Source organism: Mustela erminea, chromosome 2 (genome assembly GCF_009829155.1).
Source record: "Mustela erminea isolate mMusErm1 chromosome 2, mMusErm1.Pri, whole genome shotgun sequence".
Classification (NCBI taxonomy): domain Eukaryota; kingdom Metazoa; phylum Chordata; class Mammalia; order Carnivora; family Mustelidae; genus Mustela; species Mustela erminea.
The window spans coordinates 41,960,252-41,978,295 of record NC_045615.1 but is presented as its reverse complement, the minus strand read 5'-3'; the positions used below and the strand labels follow the sequence as shown (position 1 = coordinate 41,978,295).

Sequence of the window (18,044 nt, the reverse complement as noted above, 5' to 3'; positions counted from 1 at the left end):
AGCACTGGGTATGGTGCATAAACAATGAATTTTGGAACACTGAAAAGAAATTAAAAAAACAATAATGCCTTCTGCAGGTATGGAGAAAGTGAAATTGAATCATGACAAAATGACAAAACTCAAACAAAAAGTGCCAAGAGCACAAGCACAGCACACTGCACACCTTTAGCAATCAAGCTCCTCCTCTTCAAGTCCATGTGCTTTGCCTGGTGGGTGGAAAGAATCAGTAGATTCATCTCTCCACTCTCTAGTTAGATATAATTACCCAGGTCAAGTGTCTTTTAATTTACAAGTATCTACAGGAAGTTTTTTCACTTTGGGATTAGAAAGATAATTAAAACTGATTTTTTATTTACATTTCCTGTTATGGAATAAATGTAAGGAAGTAATTGGAAAAGAATCCAGCATTATTAGGTAAAATAGTTTCTGTTCACAAAAGCCTGGTCTCAACTGTGCTGAATTCTTTGAGGATCAGATATTACTGCACTGTTCAAAAGCCACTGCTGAGTGTATCAAAATGAATAATGATACTCGTATTAGTAGTTTCTATTTACTACATGCTTATGGTGTGTCTTACACTTTCTTAAGTGCTTTATGTGAACTGGCTTATTCACCCCCCAGAACCTAATGAGGTAGGCATAATTCTTATCCCCAATTTATGGATTAGGAAACTGAGGCTCAGACAGCTTTGACTTCCCAATGAGGCGCAATGGCTTACTTCAAATTTAAACTCAGGCAGAGCCCAAGCCTTTAATCACAACATATCTCCTTTTTTATTGTACTTCTAAGAAAGTACTTTAGGTTCACCTCCCCTTCCAATTTCCCCCAACTCCCTTCTCCACTCTAAGTCCCCATGTCCTCCATGCTATTTGTTATGGAAGGGGAGGTGAACCATGAGAGACTATGGACTCTGAAAAACAATCTGAGGGTTTTGAAGGGACGGGGGGTGGGAGGTTGGGGTACCAGGTGGTGGGTATTATAGAGGGCACGGATTGCATGGAGCACGGGGTGTGGTGCAAAAATAATGAATACTGTTATGCTGGAAATAATAAATAAATAAATAAATAAATAAATAAGTACTTTAGGAAATGTACACTTGTTAAGGAATTCAGATACATTTATATAAAGGGTTTTTTTGAGGTTTTAAACTGACGTTAACTCAAACGTAAAAAGCCCTAGATGATTTATTTTTCAGTATTTTTACTCTCTGTTGTCTCTAAAGGTTTGCTCGCACGTGTGTGTGTATTTTACTATATTTGAAGGTACTGCTCTAATACTATACTATGGATGAACATTGGCATAACACAAGTTTGCTGAACTCAGAAATTTGTGACTGAACCCACAATCACAGTCTTGTATAATTCTTCGTTTTAATCCCTTTGCCTAAACTGGTACAATATATAAAAACTTGAGGGAACACTCACCTTCATCACAATTCTCAGTCACATTCCCTTCATACAGACGGTGGCTGAAGGAAATCTTCACATCTTCTCCTTCCATGTGAACGACTAAGAGGCCAGTGGTTGTCCTAGCTGGGACCCCCTGGTCCCTAACTTGTAACTGCAGCCAGATTGGGAAATATTCCAAAGATGGGTGGTGCTGAAGTTGAACCTCTCCTGTATACTTATCAATGGAAAACACTGACTGGGTCTCTGCAAAACTAAAAATGACAGTTCCATTGGGTCCCAAGTCGGGATCGCTGGCTGTCAGAATAGCAGTCGTCTGGTTAGTAGGTAACTGGGGGGAAAGAAAAATCTCCAAGGGGTTCTGCTCCCAAACTGGGTCATTGTCATTTACATCGGTGACATGTACTTTTATAATGACCGTGGTGCTTCTTGATCCCTGGACACTACAGTCTCTGGCCACAGCCCTAAACGTATGCTGAGATTTGGCTTCTCGGTCCAGGGTGCAGCGGGTTCTCAATGTGCCTGCCACGGCATCAATGGTGAATGCCCCCGAAGCCTCATCCACCAAGAAATACTCAGTTTTTCCATTCAGACCTTCATCCCTGTCCACAGCAGACAGCACGAGAACCTCTGTTCCCACTTGGGCATCTTCTCTCACGGAGGCCTGGTAATGCAGCGTCGGAAAGGATGGGCCATGGTCATTGTCATCCAAAACCCTCACCTGCAACTGCACTAGAGAGCTCCTCGGTGGATCCCCCAGATCAGAGCACAGGATGACCAGGGTGAAATGGCTGACTTGCTCCCGGTCTAAAGCGCGAGTGGTTGAGAGTTCCCCTGATGTCTCATTGATAGCAAAGTATTCATCCGTATTTCCTTCTGTTAAAGAAAACACATTCAAATTCAACATTCATTTGAATTGAAGAAGTAGCAGCTTTTTGCTAGCTAGATATACATACATATATGATTCATATATATGTCATATGTATTAGTCATATATATGATTGTATATATATCATGTATATATAATACATCATCATATGTATGTGTATATCCTATATATGATATCCAGTATGTATACATATATATGATATATATCATATATCTCATATATATATAATAGGATTCATTCTTTCAACAAATATTTATTTCATGATTATCATATCCTAACACTTTTGTAAGTATTGAGGATATAACAGTGAGTGATCATGATAAAGTCCTGCCCTCATGAAGCCTCTATTATCAGGGGATAAACAAAATAATATAATTCACTTTTTCTCTTAAATTGAAATAATTAGAACACTTGCTTTGACTGATTTGCAGCAGTATGGATTTTTGTGTATGCATTTACAACTATTTATATTCATATATATTTCCTCTTGAGATGAGTAAAATGTATGTTTTATTTGAAATAAAACAATACCAGGCAGGGATAAGAAACGGGATATAACATCCATTTTTAGATAGCAATAAAAAAATCAACACGTTGATACTAGTATTGTGGATGAAGTGAGATTCTCTTCCACTCTCCGTGTGCCTTGTGCATAAATCATAACACTTCTGTAAGAGATAGGGGAACACTTGTCTGTTTCTTCCCTAACATAAGGAATGACAACGTTTTATTCTTCTCTGTAGCCTCCAGAAATATCTTCGCTTTACTCTTGCCTATGGTACCAAGTAAAATAAAAGTTAAATATGAACACGGAGACAAAAAGCCTTCAAAGATATTTTAAAGTCATCTTAAAAATTAGTCAGGAGGGCGCCTGGGTGGCTCAGTGGGTTAAGCCGCTGCCTTCGGCTCAGGTCATGATCTCAGGGTCCTGGGATCGAGTCCCGCATCGGGCTCTCTGCTCAGCAGGGAGCCTGCTTCCTCCTCTCTCTCTGCCTGCCTCTCTGCCTACTTGTGTTCTCTGTCAAATAAATAAATAAAATCTTTAAAAAAAAAAATTAGTCAGGAAAAAATGTAGTTCAATGACTTGTTGGCCGTATCTTGGATGAGGGACATATTCTTAGATCAAGCACACTATTCCAAATAGAGTGGGATCTGGGCACCTGGGTGGCTCAGTCGCTTAAGTGTCTACCTTTGGCTCAAGTCGTGATCCCAGGGTCCTGGGACTGAGCCCAGTATCAGGCTCTCTGCTCAGCAGGGAGCCCGTTTCTCCCTCTCCCTCTGCCACTCCCCCTGCTTGTTCACTCTCTCTCTCTCTCTCTGTCAAATAAATAAATAAAACCTTAAAAAAAAAAAAGTGGGATTTTACTGGAGTCTGCCAGTGGCATGTGGGGAAGAAGTAGGACAGCGTTCAAGAAAACAACAGCCATAAGTAGTGTTGGGGGCTGAGGAGAAGGGACTTGCATTTGTATTTTGTTCATAAAACGTGACTATTGTATACCAAATATAGGGGTGATCAGACAAACCTATGATTCTGTGGCATTCATCATTGATAAAATGGTTCATTCACTCGGCAGACATTTAAGGAGAACATGCCATGTGTGTGTCGGATGCTGAGAATGGGAGGACAGTAAGGCATGATCCCTGTCTCCAAATATTTCCAGTCCATGAGGAATTTGGGTCAGTACTGGCATATTAAAGTGTGGTGTGAAAATCATACACACAGGGTGCCCAGAAGCACTACAAAGGACATGCAGTCTTGTGTTAGGATGGGCAGGAATGCTTATTAGAAAGAGTGGCATCAAAACTGGTTCATAAAGCAGAGAGGGCCAGGCTAAAAGTTTTGGAAAGTGTGTTCTAGGCAGAGGGGGAGCCTAAGGGGAGCTTTAGAAATATAAAGACTTAAAACCTGCAAATGTTTTAGTGTAACTAGAGCACAGGGTTCCCTGGGTGTTTGCATGGAGAGAACAGGGAGAGGGTTGGCACCTGGGAAGACATAAATTTAGGGCAATAAACCATGAAGCATCCTGTGTATACTGCCGAAGAGTCAGCCTTAACATCCATAGGGAGCTCCTGAAGGATTTTAGAAGGAAAAGGGTCATGAATCACATTTCTGTTTTAGGAAGAGGGCTGGGTGACAATGTCAAAGCTTGATTAGAATACAGGAAAAGTTTAGAGACTATTACAGTAATCAGTTTGAGCAGCCGGGAGATTCTAAATGAATACATGCATAGAGGAAGTGGACACATCCCAAAGATATTAAAGAGAAAAGTAAGGAGGAAGGATAAAGGAATCATGATGCCTCTTAGGTGAAAGAGTGAAGGTCCTTTAGACCAGTTGTGTTTAAAACGAGGTCAGAGTACCCTGGGGTTATATGAAGTTTTCTAAGGAGTATTTGGAAACTGGTAGTTTTAAGGTAATTTCCAGAAGCTCAGTTTACATATTCTTATTCCTAAATTTGTTCTGCCTGAGAAATCACTTAAAATTATGTGTTTGTCTTTCCATATTCCTTTTTAAAGATTTTATTTATTTGAGAGAGAGAAAGAGAGAAGGAACAAAATCAGGGAGAACAATAGGCAGAAAGAGAGGGAGAGGGGCGCCTGGGTGGCTCAGTGGATTAAAGCCTCTGCCTTCAGCTCAGGTCATGATCCCAGGGTCCTGCGATCAAGCCCCACATCAGGCTCTCTGCTCTGCGGGAAGCCTGCTTCCTCCTCTCTCTCTGCCTGCCTCTCTGCCTACTTTTAATCTCTCTCTGTCAAATAGATAAATAAAATCTTAAAAAATTAAAAAAATTAAAAAAAATTTAAAAATAAAAGAACAAGCATTTAAAAAAAAAAGAAAGAAAGAAAGAAAGAAAGAGGGAGAAACAAACTCCCTGCTGGGCAGAGATTCCCCACTTAGGGACTCAATCCCAAGACCCTGGGATCATGACTGGAGGCGAACAAAGGCAAATGCTTAACTGACTGAACCACTTAGGTGCCCCTCCACATTCCTTAACGTTGTTACCTTTAGCATTCTCTCTGGTCTCTCTCTTAAGTACGATGCCTTGGCAGGTGGCTTTGCAGGTCCAGAGTGCTTCTGGAAAGATTTCTGAATCTCTCGGTGTCTGAGGGCACAGAAATCTCAGCTGTGGGCCTGGCCCTGCAGGTGACCTTGGCTTGGGCAGGGCCTATGGGACTGAGGGCAGGTAAGGAGCTTGGCTTGACCTTGAATGGGAGCGTTCCCTTGCCTGGGAAGTTGTTTGCATATATTTTTTAAAAAGTATTTTTATACTATTTGATATTTTTAAAAGGTGATATAGTCTTTATTATAATGTGTCAATATTTATGATATTCTGAGAGACACTAATTAAACTTCTAATAAAAATTTTTAGTTGATTATTTAAAAATATGTGTGTTGAGAGTACATGGGTTTTCAACTAAGGGTAAGTTGAGCGAGGGATGGGCAGAGACTTTAGAAGCCAGACTGTGATGGGGGATGGTGGGAAGGAAGTGATGCTGGATGCAGCTGGGGAAGCATTGGTGATACAATGTTGTTAGGCATAACAACTGGGTCCTTGAGGTGAAACAATTTAAAATGGGAGGAAAAGATAACTGGGTGTGCTAGAGTGAAGAAAAAAAAAAAAGATTAGTGAATATCAGGTCTGGCCTTGCTATTTGAATTAGCTTTGTTCCACATATTTTATCACTCTGTAAATTACTGAAAACTAATAATAGTGATTCTTGTCCAAGAAATGCAAATTAATTGTGTCTAGTGGAGTATCATCGGTTATTGTCCTGCAGATAGACCTCATCTGCATTTCAGAACTCCTTATTTCCTGTGTGTGTGTGTATGTGTGTGTGTGTTGGAATCCTCCTTGGACCAATTTTAACATCTTTTCACTTTGCTCATTAATCAATGACTTAAAGAAAAAATCTTCAGGAATTGTTAATTTTATATTTGTATGAAAGTCACTATTTTACTTTTTAAAAAAAAATGCTTTAATGGGACTTAGATCTCAGATGTAGATAAAGATAGGGAGACATAGGGGTGCCAGTGGTGGCTGAAGATGAGGACCAGATGAAATGATGCTGTAAGAGTGTGTCAAGGAGCAAAGTAAAAGAATAAGCACAAAACACCCCTGGAAACTCCAGTAAGTCAGAGGACCACCCACAGAACAAGGACACTGGGAAAGCTTGTCTAGAAAGGCAGATGAAGGATCAGGAGAAAGTGACTTTCTGAAGTCAAGTTGGGACTAAGTATCCAGGGCATTGTTCACAAAGGCATAAAGCAGTACAGTTAAATTAAGAAAAGACCTGGATCCACTGGATTTAGCAACAAGATCCTAAGTGTCTTTTTGCAAGGGCAGTTTCAGTGGAATACATATTGTAGCAGGCTAAGAAATGAAAGTAAGGTAAAGACATAGAAACCAGAGTGCACACAACGATTTTTAAGAAGCTTGATTGTAGAGGTAAAGAGACAGTGAAGGGATGCATCTGAGGGAAGACTTTTTTCAAGATGGGAAGGATTGGTAAATATTGATGGGTAAAAACCAGCAGAAGGGGAAATTTTGACAGTATGAGAAAAAGAAACAAATAAGCAAATAAACCCTTACACAGTGAAAGGGGATGGGTGGCACTCTGCAGATTGTTTGTAATTCGTTCTCGACAAGACACACACAGAATTTGGGAGAAAGCAATTTAGAAAATCTTGTAGAGGCTTGACAGAATAATTTTGTGTCTGCAAAATACCATAATAGATTAGAAAAACTGGAGCTTGCCTTTTGTACGCCTTTGTGGTTTTTTCCTCACAGTAGTTCATATTTATTGTATTTTACAAAAATTTCAGTGCACAACAGAACAAAAATTTAAAAAAAAAATTCAAACCCTGGTTCTTCATCACAGATTGTTTGGAAAGTTCTAGAAAACAAGAGGAGTTTACAACGGAAAGTACCCAATGCAACAGGCAGAAGAGAAGTAACTGGGCTTATCTATACAAGTTAGTTTGAAAGAGTAGCGTTCTTCTGGATGAAAGTATGACAATACACATAAACATTTAAAATATATATGCCCTTGGACATGATAACTTCACTTATATTTATCATAAGGAAATAATTGGGTAAGTGTTCAACTGCAGCATTTTTATAATAATAAGACTATTATAATGGTTAATATCTGAAAGACTATAAAAGGGGATGGATGAAATAAGTGATATTTTACATATGCAGTAAGAAGAGACATCGTTAGAAATGTTAACATATATGTATGCTTACTGATATGAAAGGTTTACATAGCATATTAAAAATGAGTTTAAAAAATGAGATAATAAAATAGCATATATAAATTATCTAATATATGTAAAATTGATGTCTCCATTTACCCAGGTTCATGGAGAAGCGTTGCTCAAAATAATAAATGAATTACCCCCACAAGATACAAATATTTTATGTTACTACTGTGGTTTTTCATAAATCTGTATATATATTCTGAACCAATTATACATCATTTTTATAATCAGGCAAAAAAGCAATAAAGCTGTTCTCATTTTGGAGTAAAATGGATGGCACATAGAAAATGCCACTGGTTATAGAATTTTTAGCATAGAGGAAGTGATAGCTTTCAGAAGCTAGTCCCAAAGCCGTTCTTCCAAGAACTAAAAGCAACTTCTCCCCATCAGACGCAGTCTCTGAAGCATTACTCTCTCAACTCCTATCATTCTATGTGCACACTGACATATCCCCCCCAAAAATCACTTTTTCTTTTAGATGAATAAGAAGATGTATAGGGCACCTGGGTGGCTCAGTGGGTTAAGCCTCTGCCTTCCACTCAGGTCATGGTCCCAGGGTCCTGGGATCAAGCCCCCCATCGGGCTCTTTGCTCCGCGGGGAGCCTGTTTCCTCCTCTCTGCCTGCCTCTCTGCCTCCTTGTGATCTCTGTCTGTCAAATAAAAAAATAAAATCTTAAAAAAAGAAGAAGAAGAAGAAGATGTGGCTCTCCCCATACAAATGCTAACATTACTTTGCCAGAAATTTTTATGCCTCTGATCCAAGGGGAGTCATATCACAAAATTATCTTCTGGGTAGAAGTTCCTACAGATTCTGGTCAGGGTGGGGTATGGTTGTAATTTTTAAGTGTTTTACTGGTATTCAGATCTGGGAACTGTTGATCTCTGTGTTCTCTAAATTCCACTTAAGAAAAGACTAATAGAAGTCTTGCTGGCTCAAAATAATAAAAATGTTAGTGATCATATAAAAGACACGGAAGTAGAAAAAAGTTGTTTATGTTCCATCTGCACACCCACTAATGTTACCACAGAAAAATTCACAAGAGTTGCTGAGGGGAGATTTAAGAATTTGGAAGCCAGAAAAAAAAAAGAAAAAGAATTTGGAAGCCAGTCTCTTGGGCTATCTGTGGAAAGGACACACATGGCCCCCAATAGCTCTTACAGAGGGTGTATTTTGTAGACACTGCAATAGACACCAAATACAGAATGACTACCAGTGTATCAACTCAGTTAGTATCCTGAGGAGAATTTTAGTAGAGAAAATACTTACCAATTATATGATACCTGACAGCTCCATTATTGCCAGCATCCATATCAGAAGCCAAAACAGTATAGACAACTCCTGACTCCTGGTTTTCCAGAACCTCAATGTCATGACCGGGAACAATAATCTGTGGTGCGTGATCATTCTCATCTTCTACAGTACAGAGAACCGTCGTGGTGCCAGATAACGAAGGGACTCCTTCATCTCGTACGAGAACTAATGTGAAATGAAAGATGGCAAAGACTGTGGCCATGAATTGATGCCGTAAATATATCACCCCAACTAGGTGCATCAGACCACACACTAACTGGGTAGCACTGGGTCAATAACAGTTTACATAAAGACACGCTACAGACTTGTAAAACCACTAACCCCCTGATCACTACTTTTGTTTGTTAGCATAGTCAGGCATCGCTTACCTCGAAGGGTGAAAACTTCCCAAACTTCTCTGTCAAGTGTGGTGGTGGTCACTATTTCTCCAGTGTCAGGATTTATCTTGAACATCCCAGATGAAGCACCTGCCATGATCTCAAACTGAAACTTGGAGTTGATTCCTTAAGAAAAATATAAAGAAAAAGTTAGGAATTATCCCTTTGGAAACCATTCTTCTGTTTTCCTTTTCTTTTTCCAATGAACACTTTAGGTCAGAGATGAAAAAGTCAGGATGCTTAAACAACCTTCAAATTAAGGTAAAATACACACACACACACACACACACACACACACACTTATACACACACACGCACCCCTCTTTTGGCTGTTCTTGCTAAATAAAAGCCTCATGGGCTGAAATGCTTGATTTTCAAAAGTCTTAGGAGACTTCCCCACAGTGAATGCTTTGGATTTTTTCCCTCTCATAAAAAATTTCTTATGAGTGTGCAACCCTTCAATATATTCCTAATTACTCCTTCTAACACCCCTGATTGTGATTTAATGACATAATTGTAAGCTTACGGGGCAAATGACAATTTCTTTAGATCAACCCTCTATTTAAAAGCTTGTGTTCACTTATGGTATTCTGTTTATTCTCCATCACAGGAGGCAAGCACATAAACTTGCTTATATGCATATTTTTGTTTTATTTTCTACTTAGTATTTAGTCTCCTATCTGGAGTGAGAAATGTGGTACCACGTTGGCATACATTTTGAAAACAATGCTTCTCATTTTTTTTTTTTTTGTGGTTTCTCTTCTTCCCTGAGAGAAGCACCATATAATCTCCATCACTGATTATGAAGATCATTCATACCATTAATTTAATGAGTTTATCCCATGCCATTGTTGCTTATTTTGCACCTTACACAATTCAATTATTTCCCTATCTTCTTTTCTAACTGACAAGAATCTACCAATAGACATAGTACTCAAATGATTTTACACTTCAACAGAAGATGAAAGACTATTTTTTGGCCTTGCCAACAACAGTAAAAAGACATCAATTACAAATTACATCTTGCTAGTCTTAAAATTTTTCATTCCACTATTTACTAGATACAATACAGGACTGAGTGCTGGAGAGAGTGGTATATAAGTCTAGTTTTTTTTTTTTTAAAGATTTTATTTATTTATTTGACAGAGAGAAATCACAAGTAGTCAGAGAGGCAGGCAGAGAGAGAGAGAGGGAAGCAGGCTCCCTGCTGAGCAGAGAGCCCGATGCGGGACTCGATCCCAGGACCCTGAGATCATGACCTGAGCCGAAGGCAGCGGCTTAACCCACTGAGCCACCCAGGCGCCCTATAAGTCTAGTTTTACGTAAGAATAATTAGATGTCTTCTTACTGTGCCCTTGAATGGGAAAGGATATGTAATATAGTTTGAAGGCATTTTAAGGACTTTAAGAGAAAAGAAAGTCTAATAAGATACAATCAATATATTTGATATGGTGTGGTCAGAGGTCACCAAAAACTTACCGTTTTATCAGTAGACATTAGGTATGTTATTCCATTAGTGATTATTTAATAATCATAGTGATTAGTTTGGTCTCATAATGGTCACATACTCTGTTCTACAGCCAAGACAACAATTCTAAAAATTCCAGATTCAATTTGTTATTCCTGTTCATCTCTTTGTACCTTAGGAAAATGGGAAGTACCATCTTACATCTATTTTCCTGTTCCTCAAATATCTGGTGACCAAAATCAAATGTCAAGCACAAAGCTATTTTCCCAAAAGACAGTGGTGAATCAAATGGGCATGGCCTCTGCCTTTAGGGAGCTTATACGGAGAACAGAACCTTTTAATTTCGGACCCTTTATTTTTGAAATCAACTCACCCATTTATTATACGATTTTATCATACCTTATACATCATGTTATATTTTATATATTACATTATAAATTATTTTAATATTTATTTAAATTATTTAATATTTTAATTCCCAATACCTGTCAAACCTAGAAAATGTTTAAAAACAAATGCAAATCTTTGTTTTCCCTTCCTCCCATTGTTTCCATTATTCTGTAATGTGCTTTACCTTTCTACCCAACATGTTCCTGACTTTTTAGAAATTTTCAGATTTTATTATTTCCAGTGTTCTATATAGCTTTTATTCCTGAGATAACAAGCCATTCGTCTTCAACCCCCATGCTATATTAAGAATATATGACTTTTACACCATAGTTTGTACACATACATTTTTTACAATACATTTTTACACTCCAAACTTCACACATTCCACAACTTAAATTATGTGAAATAACTATAAAATATTTTACTATGGCCCTTTTAGAATTTAACTAGTGCCTTGCTTCTTCCTCCTCACAACCTATAATCATCCAGGACAAACACAGCATCATCAGATGTGAGAACCAAGAAAGTAAAAATAAAATAGAGATTATTTAGTCTAATTTCATCACCTTCCTATGCACAGTAGAAATTTGTTCTGAAGATATTCAGTGATATGACACACACCTAGTGAGAGGGCATGTGTATATGGACCCGTCCATATATTATTCTTAGACCTCAAGACCTACAGTGTATGACCTCTTAATTTTTCCCTCCGTAGGACATCCTTCTCAATTCCCTCTGTCCTTCTCCAGTGACTTTCCTGGGTCCTGTGCCTTTTTGCCAAAGATGCCCAGCAACACTTAACCCACATCATTCCCACCATCTCTCTGCCCTCCTGGGATATCCAGCAGATTACTCAGGCTCAGAAAATGTCACAACAACATGGACTGAGGCCACAGAAATGTCATTTTCATCTGGCCGTCTTTCCAGCTTTCCTGTGCCATCCCTCTCCCATTCATGTCTCCCACCCAACATGTACTGGGTCACTCTTGTGTATCACTTTCCTTCCTATTTCCCAGAGAAAATGAAGGCATGGAAAGCATTCTTTCAACTTCGTGTCTACATTCAACTCTAACTCCTGACTTCTGTTTTAATGGCAAAAGTAATTCTTCAAGTGCTCCCTCTTGGAATTTTCCTATTACATCTAGCGCTTTTTTTTTTTTAAATCTAGCTTTTTTTTTTTTATTAAATTTTCCCCTGAATTATATTCTTCCCTAGCTGTAGGAATCAAAATTTTTTCTCCTTCTCTTTATAACCAGGCTTCTTTAAACAATGTATCCATTCTCTGAAGCCAGCTTGAAATTGTCACAACTGGCTACTCTTTCTACAGTCACTTGTTTATAGAATTTACTAGTCATTTTTGTTTTTATCTGATTTGTCTTTTCTGTGGCTTCAGATATTGCAGACTGATGTTTAAAAAGATGGAAAGGAACAAAGGGAGAGAGGTGAGAGGGAGAGAGAAAAGATTCACTGTTTTCAGTTTCTACCCATTTGCAGATAACACCCATGTGTCTGCATTGATCTCCAGTTATTTGGTTGTTTCAATCATTTGTTCATGTGTTCATTCATTCATTCACGTCTTCATTCATGCAATGCACATATACTAAGTGCCAGGCACTGGAAAAATACCATCAAGTAATAAATCTTGGTCTTCAAAGTTTCCCTTTAGTGGGGAGACAATAAAATTAATGAATTATAGACAGTATGGTAGAAAACATGAAATCACTGAGGAAATGGGTCAAGGAAGACTCACCGCAGGTAGAAGGTCTGTTCATTGATTACCTCGATAAATAAACATATAGAGTGAGAACAGGTGCCAAGGTTCTATGCCAGGTACTAAGAATATAACTGCTATCAGGAAGAAGAATTCTCTCCCCTCACAGTGCTTGCAGTATAGCAGTGCACATGGAAAAGTGAGCAGGCAATTACCATTCCATTTAAGACATCACTGGGAAACTATGGCTGCCTTCTGTATAAGCTGAGCCTCCAAAGTTGAATAGGATTTAACAAGTAAAAAAGAAGAAAGAAAGTTTAAATGCATTAAAAGTAAAATCCAGGGGCAGCTGGATTGCTCAGTCAGTTAAGTGTCTGCCTTCAGCTCAGGTCATCATCCCAGGGTCCTGGGATCCAGTCCCAAAATGGGAGGTCCCCGCTCAGTGGGGAGCCTGCTTTTCCCCCTGCCTGTCGCTCTGCTTGCTGGTGATTTCTCTTTCTCTATCTGTCAAGTAAACAAGTTAAAATCTTAATAAATAAATAAATAAATAAATAAATAAAATCCAAACACCTTAGCACAGTCTAGAAAGTCCCATAGAATATGGGCTCTGGTGATTTCCCCACCCTCTTCTCACTGGCTTGCTTGCTATGTTCCCGGTCCATCTGCTGGCTTCCCTTCTGTTCTTTGAAAGTGCTATATTTCTTTCTGTCAGGGTTTGAGTGGTTACTGTTTCCTCTGGCTGCTCCTCCCTCTTTCCATGGGGTCCTAGTTATGCTACTATTGGTCCCAGATCTAAATCTATTCTGCTCAGCTTTGTCCTATAATGCTGGGGGTCAAGGATCTGCAAGCCACATTTGTCTCTTGCCAACTCCTCTCTCCTTGAGTCTGCTGCAAGGGGACACCAGCAGAGAGTGAACATCAGAAGGAGAGAAGAGGTGACCCCTTCTGTCCACTTACTGTCCTTGTCAGCACTGTCACTGCTGTCACTGCACCTGCTGCAGCACGCTCACGGCTCTCAGCCTTCTAGAACTCCCTGAATCAGGCTCCGAGAGCCCTGGCCTCTCATTTACTTTTTTGGTTCTCTTTTTCTTTAGATTCAGATGACCCTGACCTCTTCTGTTTCCCAGTGTTAGGGGTGGTAGCTCTCCCTATAGTGAGTTTTCCTAGGTTACTTCTGGATTCCCTTTTTGCTTACTCAGCTTTCCAACACCTGTATCATAATCTCTGGTTTTCCTGACCACACCTGACTGATGGAGTATTTGGCTGCAGAAATAGGTCTCAGGTTTCAAAGATTCTGGGTTTGGTTATGTCTTGGCCTTGCATGCAGTGCTGAGTTCTCTGACCATGGAAAATGGAATCCCAGTAACAGATGACTGGCAGTGATATCATAATCAATTAAGTTGTCACCTGTGCTTGATGGTGAGGGAGTCACTCTCAAAGGACTCAAGTTCCATAGAAGATCAAATGACTCTGTCCGAAGGGGAGTAAAAAGGATTCTGATGGGAGATGGCTGTTTCTGGACGTACTAGAAACTTGCAGAAAGAAAACTGTAAGCTGGAGCTGAAGCTTGCAGGTCAGTCATAGTTAAAAACCAGAAAGATTTTATATGAGCCTGAAAATTAATTTTCCTGAAGATCAGACCCAAGCTGAGTGGCAGATACAAGTAACATCTAGCAAGGAGAGGTTTATTCACATGAAGACCCATAACTAGACTCATCCCAACATTTTGCAGTTAACTATGTACAAATCTGCCTCCCTTCTGAAGAATGGCAGGATTTTTCTAAGTTATATTGGAACAAACCCAGGGAATCTGTGTGGAAGCCATTTCTAAGGATGTGAGGCCCAGGAAAATAAAATAGAACTTTGGTGTAGGCTGGAATTATTGGTGTCCTGTGCCTAGCAGAGATTCTGAATTGAATGTGTTAACTCATAGCTATGTCTCACAATAGTTTCTTTGATGGCCTCACTCAACAGTGGCCTATCCTTACTGAGGTTGAGATGCTAAATCTCTTGTATACTGTCTCAGAAGAACAGAAAGGTTTGAAGAACCAGAAATGTTAGGACAAGTTTACCTCATGTATGACATGCCCACCACCCTACCCCCATGACAGTTCCCAAGAGTTCAGAGGAACCTCTTTTTAAAGACCCTGGGGAAAACATTGGTCAGAGGGACCCCAGCATTTTTAAAAGTCCTCTGCTAGCTGGCCCCTGGAGGCTGTGAATGATGGTGCTACTGATCCCGGAGATACCTTTTGAGACCAAACACTCTATACCAACTTCAAGTGATTTGATTTTACCCAGCAGAAACAACAGAGTACATCTTTAGGTAAACTCTTTTATTATTGGCCATCATCTACTCAGCAGAGTTACTGCTCATCTTGGCATCCAATAGAACATCATATTGATCCACCATTTTGATGACTTCATAATTGGATCTAATATGCAGAAAGTGGCAAGTAACTTAGATGTCTTAATTAGATGTATGTAGTAGACCAGCTGCTGGCAAATTACAGCCCACTATCCAAATCCAACACACCCCCACTTGTGTAAAATTTTACTGAAACACACCCACACATGTTTCTTTATGTATTATCTATTGCTACTGTCTTGATACAAAGTCAGAATTGAGCAACGGAAATTGTGTGGGCTGCAAAGCCCAAAATATTCACTATCTTGTCATTTACAGAGAAACATTTGCAGAGCTTGAGTCAAGAGTGGGGGAGTGACATAGCTGTTGAGGATAGAGAGGAAAGCTAGAGTCACTTCATAATGTGCCTGGCTGTTAAGCAAAATAAAACTTCATCATCAAAACCATGAGGAATTAATAAAGAATTCTGACTCTGGGAGGAGTATTTTCAGATTTACATTTTAGGAAGATCATTTTTCATGAATTCCTCAACTGTACGAAGCTCACACAACTCACAAAGTTTTAAGGCAAAAACAGGATCATGCCTGACTGAATGAATGAAGGAATAAATAAATTAATGCATTCTGAAGAGTGAAGGCAAATTGAAGCAGTTCTAGTTTCTCAGATCACAGAATCAAAAATATTTACTGAGCTCCTACATCTTAGCTTGCACTGACTTAGGGACCTGGGATAACAGTGAATAAAACATATACTGAACCCCTGAGAAGTTCACCATCCAAAAGGCAGGCAGACAGGCAAAACAATGAGACAATTACAATACTCTGTATTAAATGATGGGGACTAAATCAGTTAATTGACTAAATCAATTAATAGTGACTGTCTCTGGATGAGTGAAATTGTAAGTGGTTCTTCTTTCTATTTTTCATGCTGACTATTTCATTAATTCTAAGACACATTATCTCCCATATTTTAACATTTCTGAAGCTAGATGTATTTTAAAATTGCTGCTGTTTTAGAGTCAATGAAACAGATGAAATAGCATCATGGTGTCGTTTCTCCCTTGCTTCACGTGGAGGCTGTTGTGCACAGTTGTGACCCCAGCACAGGACGTTTTCCGGGAAATCGGATCTGGAGTGAATTCAAAATAAACCCAGACAGAGAACACAACTGCCCCTTGAACAACATGATTTGAAGTCCACAAGTCCACTTAACATGTGGATTCCTTTCAATAAATATGGTGCAGCAATGTAAATTATTTTCTCTTCCTTCTGATTTTCTTAAAACAATTTTCTTTTCTCTAGCTTGCTTTATTGTAAGAATACAGTATAGAGGGGTAGCTGGACAGCACAGTCAGTTAAGTGTCTGACTCTTGATTTCTGCTCAGGTCATGATCTCGTGGTGGTGAGATCAAGACACCTTGCCCCCCATTTCTGCGCTCAGCAGAGAGTCTGCTTGAGATTCTCTCCCTCCCCCCTTCCTCATTCATTCTCTCTCTCTCTCTCTTTCTGTATCTAAAAGAGAGAGAGAGAATACAATATGTAATACATACAACATACAAAATATGTTTTCTTTGACTGTTTATGTTATCCTTAAGTCTTCTAGCCAACTGTAGGCTACCACTGGTTAAGTTTGGGGGGAGTCAAAAGTTAAATGTGGATTTTTGACTGGAAGAGGGCAATCGGCACCCCTGAACCCCAGGCTGTTCCACTATACATTTTTTCTTTATCAATAGACAATAAGATCTCATTGTAGAATTTGATATTTTTGCAGGGCATTGTGCTGTTGAATTATTCTGTACTCACCACTATTGAGCAAATACACCAATAGGGACTGAGTCATCTTCCCTGGTGAGGCACCCTTTCTCTTGGGACTAGTGGGGAGGGGAGTGCACCCCGGGGGTAAATCTTTTCTCACTAACAATAGAACTCTTGTTGGTGGTACCAAAAGCTGCAGCAGTTTTAATACTTTAGTTAAAACCTGGTAGTTGTTTTTCCCTTTTAATACATGAAAAAACTCCTGTTAGAACTAGTGTGAGTCATACATCATAAAACACGCAGTGTTCGAAGTCCCATGGGTTTGAATGCCAAACAACACTGTAGGCTTACCATTTTAAAAACTGCACTGTAGAATGCCAGAAAACATATGTTCAGCTTTCTAATATTAAGTAATGCTATCGTATTTTTTTAAAACACAGAACTATAAAGTAAACCATTCCTAAGTTCCAGTGTGATGCCAGTTACGTTAAAATCTTGACAATGACATTTAATTCTTGTGCATAATTCTTTTTCATTGTTTTAACCCAACAAGCAGATATAAAAAACAAAAACAACAGCAGCAAAAGACTGAGAGAAAATGGATTCAAAAGCACTTGCCTGGGGGTATAGCTCAGTGGTAGAGCATTTGACTGCAAAAGCACTTGCTTAATAGTTCTGGCCTCATTAAAAAACCAGGGTTAACAGTAAACCCAAACTGTCTCCACAACGTGTAGAGGTGCAGGAGACTCTTGAAGATGCTGGTGGTTATTTCAAACATCCATAAATGCAAAGCAAGCAAAACAATAATTTTGCATCTAAACTCTCCTTCAGGCAAACCATAATCTCTAGAATACTGAACTCTTCAATTCAATTTAACTAACAGGTTGCAGACTGGTCACTCGAAAAGAAAATAATACTGTCACTAGGGGCACCTTGACTGTAAAAATTGGAATGCATATTTACAGTAATCTTCTTTATTTGATATATGCAAATATTTGAGAGAAATGCTTTTCTCACTCTTCAGACATTAAAACAAGAGATTTCTCAGGAGTGTCCCTTATCAAAAATAAAATTTATAAGATAAAGTAAGGCCAAGGGGAGGAAGCA

The 18,044-nt window shown here is 39.0% G+C and overlaps 1 protein-coding gene across 1 annotated transcript in view; it reads right to left on the bottom strand.

Annotated features, from left to right (window-relative positions):
• The window catches only part of DCHS2 (dachsous cadherin-related 2), a 255,941-nt gene that overhangs the window by 61,793 nt on the left and 176,104 nt on the right, over positions 1 to 18,044 (bottom strand). The window contains exons 11-13 of the mRNA XM_032332739.1: positions 9,238 to 9,372; positions 8,825 to 9,034; positions 1,425 to 2,282 (exon numbers count right to left, since the gene is read on the bottom strand). Coding sequence (XP_032188630.1) covers positions 1,425 to 2,282; positions 8,825 to 9,034; positions 9,238 to 9,372 — 1,203 coding nt within the window. The remainder of the gene's footprint in view (positions 1 to 1,424; positions 2,283 to 8,824; positions 9,035 to 9,237; positions 9,373 to 18,044) is intronic.